This window comes from Manihot esculenta, chromosome 12 (assembly GCF_001659605.2).
Source record: "Manihot esculenta cultivar AM560-2 chromosome 12, M.esculenta_v8, whole genome shotgun sequence".
NCBI lineage: Eukaryota > Viridiplantae > Streptophyta > Magnoliopsida > Malpighiales > Euphorbiaceae > Manihot > Manihot esculenta.
This window is the reverse complement of record NC_035172.2, coordinates 35,088,218-35,108,968: the sequence shown is the minus strand read 5'-3', so window position 1 is coordinate 35,108,968 and position 20,751 is coordinate 35,088,218. Positions and strand designations below refer to the sequence as shown.

At 35.9% G+C, this 20,751-nt stretch overlaps 1 protein-coding gene across 1 annotated transcript in view; it reads left to right on the top strand.

Annotated features, from left to right (window-relative positions):
• The window catches only part of LOC110628050, a 30,415-nt gene extending 11,592 nt beyond the window's left edge, over positions 1-18,823 (top strand). The window contains exons 12-27 of the mRNA XM_021774495.2: positions 5,058-5,442; positions 5,567-5,694; positions 6,447-6,617; positions 7,579-7,779; positions 9,776-10,336; positions 10,501-10,560; positions 10,661-10,989; positions 11,192-11,624; positions 12,264-12,731; positions 13,575-13,691; positions 13,792-13,913; positions 13,995-14,724; positions 14,849-15,103; positions 15,458-15,640; positions 16,272-16,613; positions 17,735-18,823. Of these exons, the coding sequence (XP_021630187.1) occupies positions 5,058-5,442; positions 5,567-5,694; positions 6,447-6,617; positions 7,579-7,779; positions 9,776-10,336; positions 10,501-10,560; positions 10,661-10,989; positions 11,192-11,624; positions 12,264-12,731; positions 13,575-13,691; positions 13,792-13,913; positions 13,995-14,724; positions 14,849-15,103; positions 15,458-15,640; positions 16,272-16,613; positions 17,735-18,484 (5,235 nt within the window). The 3' untranslated portion in view covers positions 18,485-18,823. The remainder of the gene's footprint in view (positions 1-5,057; positions 5,443-5,566; positions 5,695-6,446; positions 6,618-7,578; positions 7,780-9,775; positions 10,337-10,500; positions 10,561-10,660; positions 10,990-11,191; positions 11,625-12,263; positions 12,732-13,574; positions 13,692-13,791; positions 13,914-13,994; positions 14,725-14,848; positions 15,104-15,457; positions 15,641-16,271; positions 16,614-17,734) is intronic.
• Positions 18,824-20,751: the final 1,928 nt, after the last annotated feature.

The window sequence follows — 20,751 nt, the reverse complement described above, 5'->3', positions numbered from 1 at the left end:
TATATAATCGACTCGAGTTCCATTTAGAGCTTTAGTAAAAATATCTCCTAATTGTTCTCCAGTTCGGATATGTTCTGTTGATATTATCTTTTGTTGAACCTTTTCACGAACAAAATGACAATCAATCTCGATGTGTTTGGTCCTCTCGTGAAATACTGGATTGGAGGCAATGTGGATAGCTGCTTGATTATCACACCACAACTTAGCAGGCACCGAATTTGAAAACCCAACTTCTTCCAACAGTTGACGTACCCACAAGATTTCACAAACGGCTTGTGCCATGGCTCGATATTCAGATTCAGCACTAGAATGGGAGACCACATTTTGCTTTTTACTTTTCCATGAGACCAAATTACCTCCCACAAAAACACAATACCCAGTAGTTGACCTCCTATCAACTTTCGAGCCTGCCCAATCAGCATCAGAAAAGCATTCAATATTTGAGTGCCCATGGTTACCATAGAATAGGCCTCGTCCTGGGGCCCCTTTAAGGTAACAAAGAATCTGTCCCAGAGCATCCCACTGGGCAACAGTAGGAGAGGACATAAACTGACTTACCACACTCACTGAATATGCAATATCAGGACGAGTCACAGTCAAATAATTCAGCTTACCAACTAATCTTCTGTACCTTCCAGGATCTGCAAATGGCTCACTGTCTTCTGTGGTAAGTTGAAGGTTAGGGGTCATTGGGGTACTACAAGGCTTAGCACCCAATTTTCCTGTTTCTGCCAACAAATCAAGAAAATATTTTCTTTGAGATAAGAAGATGCCTTTCTTACACCGCATAACTTCAATTCCCAAGAAATATTTCAAGGAACCCAAATCCTTTGTATGAAACTGTGTTTTAAGAAATTCTTTTAGGGATGTGATGCCAGCAATGTCACTTCCTGTAATAACGATATCATCCACATATACTACAAGCAGAATTACTCCACTATCAGAATTTCTATAAAACACTGAGTGATCACACTTACTCATCTTCATTCCAAACTGTTGGACCACCTCACTAAACCTGCCAAACCATGCTCGAGGACTCTGTTTCAAGCCATAAAGGGATTTTCGAAGTCTACAAACCTTACCTGACTCCCCCTGAGCAACAAAACCAGGTGGTTGCTCAATATAAACCTCCTCCTGAAGATCACCATGAAGAAAATCATTTTTAATATCCAGTTGATGCAAGGGCCAATCATGAGTAGCCGCCAAGGAAATAAACAATCGGACAGATGCGAGCTTGGCAACTGGAGAGAATGTATCAGAATAGTCAACTCCATAAGTTTGTGCATAACCTTTGGCCACTAAACGGGCCTTGAGGCGAGCAATAGATCCATCAGGGTTTACTTTTACTGCAAACACCCATTTGCACCCAATAGCCCGCTTTCCTGGGGGCAAGGACATCAACTCCCAAGTACCATTAGTGTCAAGGGCCATCATTTCCTCTTCCATTGCAGCACGCCAACCAGGATGGGACAAAGCCTCAATAACAGTTTTGGGAATTGAAATAGAATCTAAAGCAGTGACAAAACAACGAGAAGAGGAGGATAATTGATCATAAGAGACACAAGATGAAATAGGATAAGTGCAAGTACGTTTACCTTTGCGAAGAGCAATGGGCAAATCCAAATCAGACGGTGAAGGATCAGTGGGAGCAGGATCTGTCGACGAAGAAGCAGGTAGCGGAACGGAGTCAGAGTCCTCTAAGCGTCTGGAATACACATGAAAGATGGGAGGGCGACCTGGCACATGAGCGAAAGGTGTAGGAGTAGTTTGAGGAGACAAAGAGCGAACAGTGTATAACAAGAGGTCATCTTCCTCCCCCTCGGTGTTATAAACAGATGATGGCGGAAAAAATGGAGTGGACTCAAAGAATGTTACATCCGCAGACACAAGATACCGATTCAGATCAGGAGAAAAACAACGATACCCTTTCTGACGTCGAGAGTAGCCAAGGAAGACACATTTGAGTGATTTAGGATCCAATTTAGTAACCTGTGGACGAACATCACGAACAAAACATGTACAACCAAACATACGTGGCTCAATAGGAAACAAAGATTTAGTGGGAAACAAAATGTTATAAGGGATATCACCATGAAGGATGGAGGAAGGCATGCGATTGATCAAAAAACAAGCAGTGGATACAGCATCAACCCAAAAACATTTAGGTACCTTCATTTGGAATAAGAGAGCTCTGGCTACTTCAAGAAGATGTCGATTTTTTCTTTCAGCAACTCCATTTTGTGAAGGAGTGGCAACACAAGATGACTGATGAAGAATCCCTTTTTGTAACAAATAAGATTGAAATTCCCCAGAGAGATACTCTTTAGCATTATCACTTTGCAATATACGGATGGAAGTATTGAATTGGGTTTGGATTTCAGCATAAAATGCACAAAAAACAGAAAATAATTCTGAACGACTCTTCATTAAAAATAACCAAGTAGTACGAGAGAAATCATCAACAAAAGTAACAAAATACTTAAAGTCAGACTTAGACACAACAGGACAAGGACCCCAAACATCTGAATGTACTAACTCAAAGGGGGACGAAGCCCGTTTATTGACTCGAGGCAGTGTAGGTAAACGATGATGTTTGGCAAATTGACAAGACTCACAATCTAGAGTAGACAAAGAATGAAACTGTGCATATAACTTCTTTAAAACTGAGAGAGAAGGATGCCCCAAACGACAATGAACATCAAAAGGTGTTAAATGCGTGGAGCATACCAGAGATCGAGGAGATCGAGGTAGTTGCTGATCCAAGACGTAAAGACCCTCTGACTCACTCCCTCTACCAATAATCTGCTTCGTCGAAAGATCCTGAAAAACACAGTGATCAGGAAAGAATGAGACACAACAATTCAATGCACGAGTGAGTTTACTAACGGAAAGCAAATTAAATGCGAACTTAGGGAGACATAACACAGAGGATACAGAAAGAGAAGGGGTTAAGTTGACATGACCAGAACCAATGACAGAAGATTTAGTGCCATCAGCAAGAGTAACATAAGAAGGCGATGTACGAGACTCAAGATTGGACAAAAGGGTAGAATTACCTGACATATGATCGGTAGCACCAGAATCAATAACCCATTTTGAGGATGAAGACACAAGACATGTAGTAGAGTTACCTGACTCGGCAATTGCAGTGATAGAGGAGGAATTAGAGGATTTTAGAGATGCCTGGTATTGGACGAATTGTGCATACTCATCTGCAGATATCAAAATTCCTTGATTGGAAGATCCATTCAATTTGTGTTCCGTGATTTTAGTCATCATAGGAATCACATCAGTTACGGTGGTGGTTTTCACTTCAACCATGACAACAAACCCAAAACGACAGCAACAAAAGAAACACAGAATCAGAAAACAGTACCCGGCGTGAACAGCACCACGTGAACAGTACCGATGAACAGTACCACGTGAACAGTACCACGTGAACAGTGTCGATGAACAGTACTCGTGAACAGTACCCGTGAACAGTCCGATGAACAGTACCGATAAAAACACCTCCCCCAAAACCCGAATGGCAAATAAACCTCAGATCTGACAAGGGAACGATGTGGCGACTCTAGCGATGGTGAGATCCAAATATTACCCGTTATGGGTAACCCAAATAAACAGAGCCCTAAGTCTCCAAAATTTTTTTTTTTTTTTTTTCTTAAAAAAAACTTTGACGGGAGAGAAAAATTAAATCTCTACGAGAAAGGCTCTGATACCATGTAGAAGGATAATATTTGTTATATTTCACAATAGAGATTACAATCTATTTATACATGAGAGAGGGTATCTAAATAGGAAAGAAAATCAAATCTATGATTATACAATCCCTAAGATTAAGCAACTAACCCATCTATCCATATTTACTTCCTATATTAACATATTTACTTTCTATAACTTATAACAATGTTCAACACTATTGCTGAACTAAAAACAGCACAACTTCGAAACAGGTTAATTGTTGTATTGTTTTACTCATTTGCTGCAGATGTAAAACTGTCAAAGTTAAAGTGTGTTACGTTAGGACGAAGCACATGTACTTCATGGTACCCAACTTTGTTCTTCATATGCCTTAATTATGATTTTATCAACTTCTTCTGTTATTTGGAGGATAAATTAGGAGCATTAATGTATGAAATGTTCTATGCTATGTCAGCATGGCCTGATTTCACTCTTTTAGTTAGGCTTCCTTCTTGAAAAGAAGAGAAGGGCTTTCTTCTAATTTTGGAACTGTTTCAGAACACAGATTTTGCTTGGGAATATAATTTTCTCCCACGAACTAATTATATGCATTTCCTAGTTCCTACCACATGGGAATTATGACTGTGACAAACTGCACAGTATGTGCTCCAGATTGCAAATTGTTCCTCTCTTCAGCTTTTCTTTCTTCCAAATCATATTGCATTAGATAGGTGTAGTTTTTCCAATTTAGTTGAACACGTGACATTGTATCTCCCAAGTTTGGGTGAATATCAGCCATGGTCACTGAATTTGTTATTAAATTTTAGCACAATTGCTAAACTTCAATTTGTATCACTAAAATATCCAACTTCAATTTTTAAAAGGATTACCATTATCAATTTGTTTATGTGGATATTTTACAAGTTTTTGATGTTTCGACTTAGTGAGATTCGTAAAGGTTGTTTTTAACTGTAAATCTAGATGAGAAAAAATTTTACTTTGTTATCACGTCAAACGTCTGATTGAAATTCTACCAAAAACTTAGTAATAATGATCTTATTGAAATGAATATTGGCAGATACAAATTGAAGTTTATATAGGCGAAATTATGGTTAGAAATTTGTCTTACTATTTTATGAAAAAGGTTTATCTTGATTAAGCTTGTGTCTCCTTTATATGATCTATTCTTGTGACGCAAATCCCTTCTTTTTATGTGTTGGTCATCATGATGGATCTGATCCTGACTGATACTGATATCATATACACAATTATATATATATTTATACATATATTTATTAATGCGACATGGCTTGTTGATTGTTTTAAATATGTTGTGCTTGCACTTGCGTCATTATTCTATTTACTTTTCTGTTCAGGGAGATTGCCAATGGGCAAGATGGTTGCTTCTATCTAGAATCAAAGGCCATGAATATGATGCATCATTTTGTAATGCTCGGGCTATAATGTCTCGTGATAGCAACCTCAGTGTTCTGGACATCGATGAGATAATTCGTACTGTTGATGATATTGCTGAAGGAGCAGGTGAAATGGCAGCTTTAGCAACTCTGATGTATGCCTCTATTCCAATTCAAAATTGCTTAAGTAGTGGCACTGTTTCAAGGCTTAGTAGCTCCACAGCTCAATGCACATTGGAAAACCTTAGGCCCACTTTGCAACGCTTTCCTACATTGTGGCGCACACTTGTAGCAGCAAGTGTTGGACAAGATACATCAAATTTATTGGTTTCTAGGGCAAATAATGGTTGGTGGTAACCTTATATTATTTTAATTATATTTGTGCGTGCACATAAGTCAGCTGGATGATCTTTAGTTTTCTTGCATGTTCTTTCAATTGCAATGTTTAATTTATGTACATTGAAATCCAGCACTGTCAAACTATTTGTGTTGGCGCGACAATATCTTCTTCTCTTCTGCACGTGATACTTCACTTCTACAAATGCTGCCATGCTGGTTTCCCAAAACTGTCCGGAGGTTAATTCAGCTTTATATCCAGGTCTTTTCATTCTCTAATATCCATCTGATTTTTTTTTCTGGATGCTTTATAATTAATTTTCTGCTTGCTAGCTATGATGGATATTGTATTAGGACCAATAACTAAAGGTTTTTAAATTTAGTCAGAATAATTGTATACATAAACTTCAACTTATTTCAAGTTTGGTCAATTATACGGAACTGTAAGATAAACATATTAATTGTCGGCAAAGTCACTCTAAATCTGTTTTGAGGTTGCACTTCTACTAAAAATTGGCTTCTCTACCTCTACATTTTCCTGCATTATTAGCACCTATTTTGTCCATATCTGTCTCTTTCTGCAAGAATCACTCCCCTCCCCTGTTTACTTGTTCCTTTTCTTGCAGCATTTGTGCAAGTTTTTGCCCCTTTTTCCTCTGGTTGCATCTGCACTAACGTGTTTTAGTACTATTACATTTGAATATGCTCTAGTTAAACTTTAGATATGCAATAGCACATCTAGCCTAAGACTATCTCAGGCTAGCGACAATTGATGGACATGTTAAATGTAGATACCGGTAAAGAATTGGTTGCAATTGAAGTTTTGACTAAACTTTGGATCTATTTGGTCAATAATGCGATGTTATTTTTTGTGCCAAAGTTCTAAATTTCCTCATCTTATGTTGATGCAAGCTAGGAACACCTTACTAATTTTGCTTTGACTAAATGGTAATGTTCATAAATTCATATACATCAGAAATGCTGAGAATCGTGATGAAATTCAAAATACTGTAGGGTCCGCTTGGATGGCAATCATTCTCAGGTCTGCCTGTAGGGGATTCTCTGTTAGATAGAGAAATTGACTTTTACATACACGCTGATGAACATACTGAGATAAGTGCTGTATCCTGGGAAGCAACAATACAAAAGCATGTCCAAGAGGAACTGTATGACTCCTCACTTGAGGTATCTGCATCGTTCTCTCCTCATAACTTAATTCATGTTTATCATTATATTTAATTTAACAATCTTGTATGTATGCACATTGTAGATATATATACTTGAGTTTTCTTCAAAGCATTCAGCTTTGGTGTGAGTATGGTATTTTGAAATGCCAAGGGCACAGGTCTAATGGCAATGAGATTTTGTTAACTGCAATGCTGATGCTTGATATGCTGGTGATTTTGAAGAGAGTAGGCAACCCTTTCTTTATTTTTAAAGCACTATTATTATTTCTATTACGCTAATGATATGATTAAATAAGAGCAAGTATCATAATTAGTTGGTTCCTCATAAGTCAGTTTTATATGTGAGGGAAAAGATTCTATACTATTTTTCTTTAGGAAAATGCTTTTCTTCCGATGCAACGTACAGGTTAAGTGAACTCAAAGCCCTTGTACTTTGTAGACTGGTTCCTTGTTTTCTACTTAGGATAAGTAAATTTGTGCTGAAAATCTGTTATACAATGCTCAAGTGACACAGCTGTGCTGTTGCATGATCTTTCAGTGCAGTTTCTCTTGGAAAGTTAGTAAGAAGATATTTTAGGTATGCTCATGTTCTTGAAGATTGCCGGTTAGCATGACAACTGTACCTTTGCAAGATGAGACTCATGTAAAATTTATAAAACTGAATAGCTAGACTTTCATGGTCAGCCCAAATTTCATGCTAGGAAAAGGACATGAGATTTGGTACGTATGTTGGGGAGCAGATTAAAGTAACAGTTGTTGATAAGAAGGCCAATGTCACTGGATAAATAAAAATTTGTAATGTAGTAAACAGAAGAATCTGTGATTGGAGGTGTTGTGGAGTCTATCTTTGCTGATGGTGACTGGTTTGTTTGATGAGATTTTTAATACATTCTGTTCTACTTTTGTTTCCTCAATTGTCACTTACAGTGCTTATTATCTGATGGGTGCATTGACTTCAGGAAACTGGACATGGGCTTGAGCACCATTTGCATCGTGGTCGTGCGCTGGCAGCTTTTAATCATATTCTTGGGGTTAGAGTTCAAAAGTTGAAATTGGAAGGCCAATCTGGTGCTGCATCACATGGACAAACAAATGTGCAATCAGATGTGCAAACACTTCTAGCACCTTTAACACAGAGTGAAGAGGCTATTGTTTCATCTGTAAGATTTGATTTCTTGCCATCTAGCTTTATAAAGAGATTACTCAAGTTCAAGAGGGGATATAGATAATTGACCTCAAGAAAACTGTATTTTTCTGAGGGAAGTAAGGGGATTTTTTTTCATAGCAGTAATAGTAATACAAGGTTTACAACTGTAAGGGTATGTGATAGCTGCCATGTCGTCTGACAATGTGAAAGTAGAACTTCGTGCAGATTTCTCTATCAGTTGCATTAGCAGGAGCATAACTTGGCAATGTGCATAATAAAGTTGGGTGAAAATCATTACAAATTGACAATGCAACCTAAAAATTGCTTCAAATTTTATTCTTTTTGTTGTTCAAAAAATTTATCATTTTTGGATATGGCTGTAGAATTGGTTTCAAATGCACTGAATATTAAAAAAATTCTTATAGCTAACTCCAACTAATTTGGGATTGTTAAATTTGGGCCAGGCCTAACTCACCCCAAAAGCTAGCTCAAGGGGGAGGAGTGTCTATGCCCCATATAAGGGGCACATTACCCTTTTCCACAGCCGATGTGGGATTCAACACACCCCCTCACGCCCAGAATTTTTACTAGTGCGTGGCACATTTATGGGGCGCCCAATATCGGATGGGAGGCTCTGATACCATGTTAAATTTGGGCCAGGCCTAACTCACTCCAAAAGCTAGCTCAAGGGGGAGGAGTGCCTATGGCCCATATAAGGAGCACATTACCCCTTTCCACAGCCGATATGGGATTCAACAGGGATTAAGACTTAGTTTTTGTTGTTTTTGGTTATTATTATTGTTGAATCCCACATCGGATGTGGAAAGGGGTAATGTGCCCCTTATATGGGATATAAGCACTCCTCTCCCTTGAGCTAGCTTTTGGGGTGAGTTAGGCCTGACCCAAATTTAACATGGTATCAGAGCCTCCCCATCCGATGTTGGGCGTCCCATAGATGTGACACACACCAGTAAAAATTCTGGGCGTGAGGGGGTGAGTTGAATCCCACATCGGTTGTGGAAAGGGATAATGTGCCCCTTATATGGGATATAGGCACTCCTCCCCCTTGAGCTAGCTTTTGGGGTGAGTTAGGCCTGACCCAAATTTAACAATTATTACTACTACTGTTATTATTGTTATTATTATTATTATTACTACTAGTATTATTATTATTATTCATGTTATGATTGTGGTCATTGTTAAATTCCCACATTGATTTGATACAATGTAATGTATACAGGGGTAATGTGCCCCGCCTTAGGACAATCCTTCCCTCTATAGTTAGCTTTTGTGCATTAATTAGGCTTGGTCTATTTTGTTAAGATGGTATCAGAGCCTCCCTTGTGTTGGGTCTCTTATGACTGTTTCATGCTTCAGAAATTTGATCCTGGGTGTAAAGGGGTGTGTTAAATTCCAATATGGGTTTGCGGAAAGCGAAATGTGCCTATTATAAACCCTTAGGCAATCCTCCCTTCTTTAGGTCCATCTTTTTAAGCATCATCATTTGCCAGATCCAATGAGGGAACAAAGAACACAATTATAGTGATTTCTTCTTTCTCCCACCTTTGCCCCAGTAGTTAATTTTTACTCTTTGTTTGTGGAAATCAGAACCTATACATATTGTAGTGTATAAAAATTTAATTTATGGGCAGTGACAACATCTGGATGGTTACAGTTAGGAATTAGGACACCTACAGATGGCTTCCTTACAGGGATTTCAATCTGTCATGAATAAAGCCAGATAGATATAGACCCTTGTAAATTATGGAACTGCTGGGAAGTCCCTTGAAATTTGTGCTTCAATTTTTCACTAAGGATTATGGAATTCAAGTGATTCCACATATGATTGGATGAATGAAGTCTAATCAAATGTCATTCACAAGGATAATGTAGGCCAGCTTAATTAGTTTCTATCTTACTAATTTATTGGTGTACGAACACTTTACTTCTTCAAGACTACTTTTATCTCAACTTAATAATGCTTGCAAACATTTATTGTGGCACTTCAGGTGATCCCACTTGCTATTACTCATTTTGAGGATCCTGTATTGGGGGCATCGTGTGCTTTTCTCCTCGAGCTTTGTGGCTTATCTGCAAGCATGCTTCGGGTGGATATTTCTGCCTTGAAGCGGATATCATCATTTCATAAACTAAGTGAAAACAAAGAAAAATATGGTCAAATTTCACCTAAAGGCACTGCTTTTCATTTGGTTTCTCAAGAAGGTGGCATGGTAGAGTCTCTAGCTAGATCACTAGCGGATGAATATTTACGGAATGATGGTGTAAAGGAAGCTAAGCTAAAGAGGACTGCAGATTTGCATACGAGCAAACAACCCTCACGAGCTCTCATGCTAGTCTTACAGCATTTGGAAAAGGCAAGCCTTCCAGCGATGATGGACGGAAAGACCTGTGGATCTTGGCTTCTAACTGGTAGTGGCGATGGGGCTGAATTAAGATCTCGCCAAAAAGCTGCAAGTCAGCATTGGAATTTAGTTAAAATTTTCTGCCAGATGCATCAGCTTCCCTTGAGCACAAAATACCTTTCTGTATTGGCAAGAGATAATGATTGGGTTTGTCTCTTTCTCTTAGACTTTATGATAACAAAATGAAGGAAAAAAAGGCAAAGAAGGCAAAGACAGAGGAATAATTGACTATTTATCTATTATGTTTCATTAATTTTGATTTGAGTAACTTTTCATCTTCCAATCTTATAGTTTCTTCTTTCTGCAATAAGGTTGGATTTTTGTCTGAAGCTCAGAGTGGAGGATACCCTTTTGATACAGTGGTCCAAGTGGTAAGTCTCTTTAGTTTTTTACTAAGGTTTCAATTGTATCCCAAAATTTTTTTTGATCAAGTTTGCTTCATTTAGATTGTCTTATAACTCAATGTTTCAGGCAGCCAAGGAATTTAGTGATCCACGTCTCAAAATTCATATTTTAACTGTCTTGAAAAGCATGCAGTCAAGAAAGAAAGCTGGGTCTCCTTCTTACTTGGATGCCACTGAAAAAGGGAGTGGAACTTCCTGTGCAGATGAGAGTGTACTCATACCTGTTGAACTCTTTAGAATTTTAGCAGATTGTGAGAAGCAGAAAAATGCTGGAGAAGCCCTCTTGACGAAAGCAAAAGAGATGTCCTGGTCACTTTTGGCAATGATTGCATCATGCTTTCCAGATGTGTCTCCATTATCTTGCCTAACAATTTGGCTAGAAATTACGGCAGCAAGGTTACTAAACTCCATAGAAAGTTGTGGTTCCCAGATGTTGTTGTGTTTTTCTCAAGTTTAATAGACACTTGTGCATTTGTTCTAGAAAACTTGCAAATTGATATGTCTCTTTGCTTACTTCCGTTTTTATTTTTTCTTAGGAATGCATTAGACTTCACATGCATTTGAGTCTTGTATCTGATTTCAGTAATTGTATTTACAGGGAAACTTCAGCCATCAAGGTGAATGATATTGCATCCCAGATTGCTGAAAATGTTGGAGCAGCTGTGCTAGCTACTAATTCTCTGCCAGTGGGTAACAGAGCAGTAACATTTCATTACAAAAGGCAGAATCCAAAACGTCGACGCCTTTTGGAGCCCATATCTCAGGACCAATTGGTTTTATCTGCTGCTGATGTTTCAAGTACTTATTATCGTCCAAATATATCTGTGGCACATGGTGTATCTGGTGAAGAGGAAAGCAAATGTGGAATTGGTGAACATGTTAATGTTTCAAGTGATCCTGATGAAGGGCCAACATCTCTTTCAAAGATGGTGGCAGTGCTTTGTGAACAGCACTTGTTTCTGCCATTGTTAAAGGCTTTTGAAATGTTTCTTCCTTCGTGTTCTTTGCTGCCTTTCATTCGTGCACTTCAGGTCTGTGAGTGAACTTGGGTCTCATTATTTCCATCCATGTCTATGGTTCCTGAGGATGAAAGATAACTCTTTAATTCCCTTTGATCTAATGTTCCCACCAGGGAACATACATACTGATTTTGTGGAGAGAGGTCACAGGCTCATTTTTTTTACCCAAAACAGTTAAATCTGGATCATCCTGATAAGTGTCCATTGGGCTTCCATTTGGATAAACTTTATATATTGAGATTGAATATTAGTTCATGATGTTTCCCTAAACCTAAAAATGTAATATGAAGACTGAACTATTCAGATCAATTACTAATGTGCTGCAAAATGTATATCTGCATTGTCATTACTCTTGGAATGAATGATAAAAACAGATTTACAGGGAGGACAACTTAAAAATGATAAAATATGCCATATGCCTTTTTTTCGGTTGACTTAATTTTTTAAGGTCTTTGATTTAGATTGTTTTTGTTAATGATTTTACAGAATGCCATCATTGGTCATGCATATCATCTTCGATGTATTTTCTTTCCTTTCAGTTTTGCATCAACTTTGCTTTTTACTAGGGTCATGAGGACAATCTAGTCATTCAGATCATCTTTTGATAGAAACATTAATATCTACTTATTTTTCCCTTCAACTTTCGTTTAGGCATTTTCACAAATGCGCCTATCTGAAGCTTCAGCACATTTGGGCTCCTTTTCTGCCAGGATAAAGGATGAATCATCCAATTTCCAGTCAAATATGGTAAGAGAAGAGCAGACTGCCACATCATGGTTAAGCTCTACTGCTGTAAAAGCTGCCAATTCCATGCTTTCAACCTGCCCATCTCCTTATGAAAAAAGATGCTTGCTACAACTTCTTGCTGCAACTGACTTCGGTGATGGAGGATGTGCAGCAACATATTATCGACAACTTTTTTGGAAAATTAACTTAGCAGAGCCTTTATTAAGGAAGGATGATGGTCTACATCTTGGCAATGAGACATTAGATGATGCTTCACTTTTAACTGCTCTAGAAAAGAATGGACATTGGGAGCAAGCAATCAACTGGGCCAGGCAGTTGGAGGCCAGTGGTGGACCTTGGAAATCGGCTGTTCACCATGTTGTTGAAACTCAGGTATTATCTTTGGGATGCAAATTCTGGTTTGTTCTCATTGTTTTTGTTGTTATAAATGAATGTTAATGATGAAAATAAAAGAGAATACATCATGAAGGATATTGAAAATTGGAGATGAACAAGCATAAACAACATAGTAAAATGGTTATTTACTAAAATAAAACAAATAAATTATGTATATTTAAATGAAAGCTTAAAAATATACTTTTTATTAAAAAGAGATATTCTGATGGACCCTAACTAAATTGTTTAGGCTTTGGTGCAGTTCCATCTGGTTCATAATTCAAATAGGCTCAATTATACCTTTAAAAATTTTTTGTTTGTGCTAAATATTGCAATGGATAGACCAAATGGTCACCCAATTTGCAATTGGCAAGCACATTATCTACATCGCATAGTTCTTGGTTCATTAATTTTATTAGTAATCATTGGGTTAATGGATGGATAGTGTAAATGATTTTGCAATGTGCAGTCCATGAATATTTCAAGCAAGAACAAAAATATATCAAGTCAAGCTTGAGGTTTGTTCTTTTCCAATTGGGAAATCTAAAAAGGCACTCTTTTGTAACAATTGAATGGTATCCCCTGATTCTATTGCTATTGTGAAAGTATTGAATTATGCACGGTAGTCTTAGTAGATGCATTTGGTTTAGTTGTTGAATATTTGAATTTATTAATGGCGTTGATCCTGTTCACATATAACTTTTTCTTTGCATGTTGAGTATAATGTTCATTTCCCAAACTGTTTCGCTGACTGTAATGGTATCCTCATGGACCTTTTGACACACTTCTCTTTCTTTCTTTCTTTCTTTTTTTTTTTTATTTTTTGGGTTCAACCTCCAGGCTGAATCCATGGTGACTGAATGGAAGGAGTTCCTTTGGGATGTTCCCGAAGAGAGAGTTGCTTTGTGGGGTCATTGTCAGACACTGTTCATTAGATACTCTTTTCTCCCTCTACAGGTTGGTTAATTTACTGTTACAAACTATGTTCAGTGAGAATAATTATTTTCCTGCTTGTTGCAAGTGTGTTCATGGGCTCTGGTGGCATGTGGTTAATCAGGCTGGATTATTTTTCCTTAAACATGCTGAGGAGGTGGAGAAAGATCTTCCGGCCAGGGAGCTTCTTGAGTTGCTGCTGCTTTCTCTTCAATGGTTAAGTGGGATGATAACTCTGTCCATTCCGTAAGTGATTCTTAACTTCAATTTCCATTGCACATTTCAGCATGAGCCATCATTTCTTGCTCATGTGATTGCCTGTTTCAGGGTTTATCCGATAAATCTCCTGCGAGAAATTGAGACTAGAGCATGGCTGTTGGCTGTAGAATCAGAAGCTCAGGTAAAGAGTGATGGAGACTTCACATCAACAGCTGCCAGCCGGGATCCTGTGATTGGAAATACTTCTAATATCATTGAAAAGACTGCAAATTTAATAACGAAGATGGACGTTCATATAAATAAAATGAGTAGAGCAACAGATAAGCATGATGCAAAGGAGAGTACCTCAGGATTTCAGAAGAATCAAGTATTTGATGCCAGCAATCCAACAGCAGGGGTCAGTACAAAGACAAAGCGGAGGGCCAAAGCCTTTTTGCCTTCAAGAAGGCCATTTATGGATTCAATGGATAGAAGCAATGATTCTGAAGATGTTACTATTCCTCTCACTTCTAAGAATGACTTACAGTTGCAAGATGAAAACCTAAAGTTGGAAATTTCTTTATCAAAATGGGAGGAAAGAGTTGGGCCTGCAGAGCTGGAAAGAGCTGTTCTTTCTTTACTGGAGTTTGGACAAATAACAGCTGCCAAGCAACTCCAACATAAACTATCTCCAGAAAATTCACCTCCGGAATTTGTTCTGGTAGATGCTGCGCTAAAGCTTGCAGCTATTTCAACTCCTCATCACAAAGTATCTCCATCAATGCTTGATGAGGAAGTGCATTCTGTTGTCCAATCATATAATATCTTCACTGATCAGCATATGATTGACCCATTAGAGGTGGCCCCAATATCTCATGCTGTTTCCACCATTTTTTTTAATCTTCTAATTCTCCCAAAGCATGTGCTTTCCATTTCAATTGGCTTCTCTAACAATATCTTCTTTTTTTTTCATTTTTTTTCAGGTGTTGGAGAGTTTAGCGAACATGTTTACTGAGGGTAGTGGACGTGGTCTATGTAAGAGAATCATAGCATTTGTAAAAGCTGCAAATGTTCTGGGTCTCTCTTTTTCAGAGGCATTTGAGAAGCAACCAATCGAATTGTTACAGTTGCTTTCTCTTAAAGCACAAGAGTCATTTGAAGAAGCATCTCTCTTAGTGCAAACTCATTCCATGTCAGCAGCTAGTATTGCTCAAATTCTTGCCGAATCATTTTTAAAGGTGGACATTTTGCTTGGAAATTTCATGTTAATTGCATATTTTCTTGTGAACTAGTATTATAGGCTTCTGGCACTTGCATAAAAAAAAAATGGGTGTTGACTAAAAGGAATAACTATATCCTGAGATGATTCATGTTGTCTACCTGAACTGTCTTTATCTGATGGCTTGTGGGTGGCATTTCATATGTTTGTATTGCTAACTTTGGCTTTGCACCATGTATTATGTAGCTTCAGTAAGAAAGGCAGTTCTCAATTTTTCTTTTCTTTTTTCTCCATGTCATTATAGTCCCGAATAATCAAATGCCACTCCTAGTATTTGGTAATGTCATTGATTTTCATTTTTAATGTACTTCAGGGTCTACTGGCTGCGCATCGCGGGGGATATATGGATTCTCAGAAGGAAGAAGGACCTGCTCCTCTGTTGTGGAGATTCTCAGACTTCTTAACATGGGCAGAGCTTTGCCCTTCACAACCTGAAATTGGCCATGCATTAATGCGTTTGGTGATTACAGGACAAGAAATACCACATGCATGTGAGGTATGCCATTTTTCAATAACAGGTGGATGGTCTTTCTTTTGTCCTAGTATGCTTTAATTTTTTCAAAACTACTATGTTACTGTTCTTTGTTGTTGCTCTCTTTTTTCTGTAGTATTAATGGCATGGTGGTGGCCATTTTTTAAAATTATCTGTGTCATTATTCATAGGGTGAAAGCGGTGGAGATACAGATGGTAAAATTTCTGCATCTTGCTAACAGATCCATCCAGTTGTGCCTTCTTTATGCGGCTTTAGGGTTTAGGAGTTGACTGGCAATTAACATTGTAGTTTGCTTCATAATTTTTGTTAATTGCCATCTCGTTTTGGTTAGTGTTTGCGCAAATATTGTACTTCAGTTTGTTACTTGTCTATCTCTGATTGTCTACTTCTCACTTCTTAGGCTAATAATAATGTCATAATACATATGGGACCTCACAATAATTTTGACTAAAGCAAATAATAATAATGATAACAGTAGCTTATAACAAGGATAACTTTGATATTTTATATGGTCAGAAAAATATAAAATGAACATTTCTTATATGGTTAGAGATTTTTTTTTTTTTTCCAAATTTCACTTGATCCTCCTTTAGTTACCGAAGGCTTTTTTTTTTAACTGGAATTTGTGATCAGGTTGAGCTTCTTATTCTTTCTCACCACTTCTACAAATCATCAGTATGCCTTGATGGAGTTGATGTGTTGGTAGCTCTTGCTGCAACTAGGGTTGATGCCTATGTAGCTGAGGGGGATTTTCCATGTTTGGCTCGATTAATAACTGGAGTTGGGAACTTCCATGCCCTTAATTTCATTCTTGGAATTCTCGTAGAAAATGGTCAGCTGGATCTTCTCCTTCAGAAGTATTCTGCTGTTGCAGACACAAATGCAGGAACTGGTGATACTGTCAGAGGATTTCGGATGGCTGTTTTGACATCATTGAAGCATTTCAACCCAAAAGATCTTGATGCGTTTGCTATGGTTTGTATTGAATTGAACTTTCTGGAATGACCTTTATGCACAGTGCATTTGTGTCGTGTTGCATGCATGTGCATGTCTGATGGTTATGTACATTTATCTTAGTTGATGAGATCCTTATAAAAAATGATGATTTTATTCAAGTAAGAGAGCAAAAGGGTAAACCTAAAATGGCTTAGGTTGAGGTAGGGTAAAAACATTTGTTTAATAAACACCTAAATAGAGAACAGGTTTTGGGCAAGCTTCCATGGAGGAAAAGGATTTATTTGGCAGACTGGATTGTAATTAAAGATTAGTTTATGTGATCCCTAAATTAGTGGAGGAAGGTATCTTGATTACATCCTGCTCATCCTAATATACTACATTCTGTTGCTTGTTCCTTTGAAAAACCTAATGTGTTAAGCTTCTACGTTATTGAACCACTTTCTACGGAAAAACCTTGGTTAGGTTTTGTGAATTTGGATCTCTTACAGATACAAGAATATCTTGCAGTGAGCTTCTTATATGCAAATTCTCTCTTATACTTCTCTTTTGGGGTTTTACGTTCTCTACTTATATTCTTGACAAACTTCAGTGTTAAAAATGATAGCTTACTATGTGATCGGAATAACTGGATTTTCTGAGCCCTTAGCTCCACTAGAGTGATCACAGGGTTGGTTTTTGTTCTGATGCTGCAATTCATGAGTCATGACCCCAGCTAGAGGTGACTGGGCTACTTTTCTAACACCTAAGACAAGGCTAGGTTCGCAAAGCAAACCCTTTAGAGCTAGGAGCACAAAATAGGCTCTTACATGTTTAAGTTACTGATTTGTAATCTCCCACTATTTTTATAAGCTTATTTCATGGGACAAGTTATGTTGGCCTTGACCTTTTATTCATTTTTCACATTAACTGGGACAACTTATTCAGATTTATTTCATGAGCACTATTTTCTGGAATTTGTGTCCCAGGCTGCTAATTTGCAACCATGCATGTTTGAGTTGCAAATCAACATTGCTTTGGCATGAATGATGCTGGGTTTGTCCTGTTTTCATATATGTGCTAGATGACCCGAGTGGCATGCCATTAAAATGTGATGCGCACTCACTTCTTTGAATCATATTTTATCTTTTCCTTTTATGCAGGTCTATAACCACTTCGACATGAAGCATGAAACGGCTTCACTTTTAGAGTCACGAGCATGGCAGTCTGCAGAACAGTGGTTTCACCGCTATGACAAGGACCAGAATGAGGATCTGCTTGAATCAATGCGGTATTTCATTGAAGCAGCTGAAGTTCATTCTTCCACTGATGCTGGCTATAAAACGTGCAGAACTTGTGCTCAGGCTTCCCTTATTTCCCTTCAAATTCGAATGCCAGATGTCAGGTGGCTCTGTTTATCTGAAACCAATGCCAGACGGTTACTAGTAGAGCAATCCCGTTTCCTAGAGGCACTAATTGTTGCTGAAGCCTATGGTCTTAACCAGCCAAGTGAGTGGGCGTTGGTACTTTGGAATCAAATGCTAAAGCCAGAGCTAACAGAAGAATTTGTGGCTGAATTTGTGGCGGTGCTTCCGCTCCAACCTTCAATGCTTAATGAACTGGCAAGATTCTATAGGGCTGAGGTGGCGGCCAGAGGGGACCAATCACAATTCTCGGTTTGGCTGACTGGTGGAGGATTACCTGCAGAATGGGCTAAATATTTGGGAAGATCATTCAGATGCTTGTTGAAGAGAACTAGGGATCTGAGGTTAAAGTTGCAGCTGGCTATGGTAGCAACCGGTTTTAATGATGTCGTTGATGCATGCTCAAAAGCACTAGACAAGGTTCCCGAAACTGCTGGACCTCTGGTACTGAGGAAAGGGCATGGTGGTGCCTACCTCCCATTGATGTGAAGATAAAACTTGGTGGAAAGACTATAGTTGCTTCAAAATCAGGTCGTGGGGGGTGGTCCTGAGGACGAAGCTGATATGAAAATTTTTGATAATAATACATTTTGATGAGAAAGAGTAGAGTTGTAAATTAATGAAAGAATGTTAGATTAGGTGATTAGTTAGATGAAATGGGAAGGTTGTAAATTTGATTATTTTTGGTGGAGGATAGTTTTAGTTGGGTTTGGTTATTGGTTCTTGAGAAGCATTTTTGTAAGAATTGTCGATTTTAGTTCTTCCCTAATGTCGCTCCTTTGGATTTATGGTGAAAAAAGGCGTGCACTGGAAACACACCATTCACTACTTGGATTGGATGCGCACATTTTTTAGCACAAAATCTCTAAGGTTTATGGTCGTAGTTTATATATATTGTTTTTGAGATGTTGAATTTTATTTATTTACAAAAAAATTTACCATTTAGTTCTAGTAAAAAAATAAAAGATTTTAAAGATTTTAAAAAATTAATTAATTAATTTTTTATTAATTTTAATCTTAAATATTTTACTATTTATTCGTAATATTATAAAAAATTTATTAGTTAATTTTATAAAAATATTTATAACAGTTAAAAAGCAATAAAGAGTAATTATTTTGTATTTATGTAAAACGGGTAGAACGAAAGACATGAAAAGTTTGAGAAGAGGAGTATTGGAACCAGCAAATTGGAATGGTGGTTTACTTGATTTTAATTTATTTCACATTTTATTTGACACTTATTTCACATTTATCATGAGTTAGACTTTAATGATTTGTCTAGCTATTACTAAAATAATATTAATCTTATAGAAAAAAAAAAAAAAAGAAAAACACTCTCCAAACCATAATGTTAATAATTTAATAGATCAATAAAATTTAAATTTTATTAATTAATCATTTTAAAGGCTCCATACCTTTAATAATTGTTTGATTAAATTAGGCCATGAAATTAATCCCTTATTTGGTCTAATCTTTATCACAAATTCAGCACTAATATTTTTGTGTTAGCTTTTGTTGTTATAGTTTTATTTTTCTCCTTTAATTACAATAAACAATTATTATTTCAACCGTCTTATCATTTTTATTTATTTTATTTTTTATATAAATATAATTTTTTAATTATATTCCTTTTAGATACATTAAATTTTATTAAATATTAAAAATTTTTTAAAAATAAAATAAAATTATAATAATTAATTTATATATTATTATAATTTAAAAAATAAATAAAAATTATACGATGAAAAGACTATAATAAACTATATAGATTATAGATTCATAAATTATGCATTATAAAATTATAGATTATACTTTATTTTTATTTTAAATATGATATATTATAATTTTTAATAAATTAAATGGAATTTAAAAAAAAATTTCACAAAATTTTATGCAAATCAATTCAAAAGGGAACAAGGTTTATTTTTGTTTTTTTTAGATAAAATATTGTTTCATTAAACATTAAAATCATTATTTTAATTTTCAGTTTTATATTACGAAAGTAACATGAAGATAATAAAACAAAAATTTAATTAAATGAATTTGACTACAGAAAAATTAAGAATTTAAAATTAATATAAACTTCAAAAATAATTTTAATAACAAAAATTCAAACTAAATTAATTTTAATAATGAATTTAATTTATTATTGATTGTAATAATATGAAAATATAATTGGTATTTTATATAATCTTTCTATTTATTTTTCATATATAACTATAGACGATAAAAAATAAACTAAAATAAATACCATAAAAATAAAATTAAAAACACATTAATTTGTTTTTGAAAAACATTAATATATAAATTTCAGTTTTTTAAATTGATCAATATTTATGGAATTCACTTTTTTTTAGTAAATTTCTTATTTTATTTTTATAAAATTGTATTTTAAATTGAAGTTTAGTATAATTAGAACTAAAAAGTTCTGATTTATATAATATTAAAATTTATATAATTTAAAATGGATTTTAAATAACAAAAATTTTGATTATAAATGACTTGAAAAATTAAAGTTTTTTTATTATCCAATTATTTTTCCTTCCTCTTAATATTAATATTATATTTATATACAAATCCAATTATTTTACATTATTTATTTTTTTATGTTAATTTAATTTTTATAATAATATTTTTCTTTTTACCTAAGTTACTATACCATATAATCTAGCTATTATAGCTTTATATTTATTTTTCAACTTTTAAATTTTTAAATTTTATATACAATTTGATATTATATTTTAATTTCAATTTTT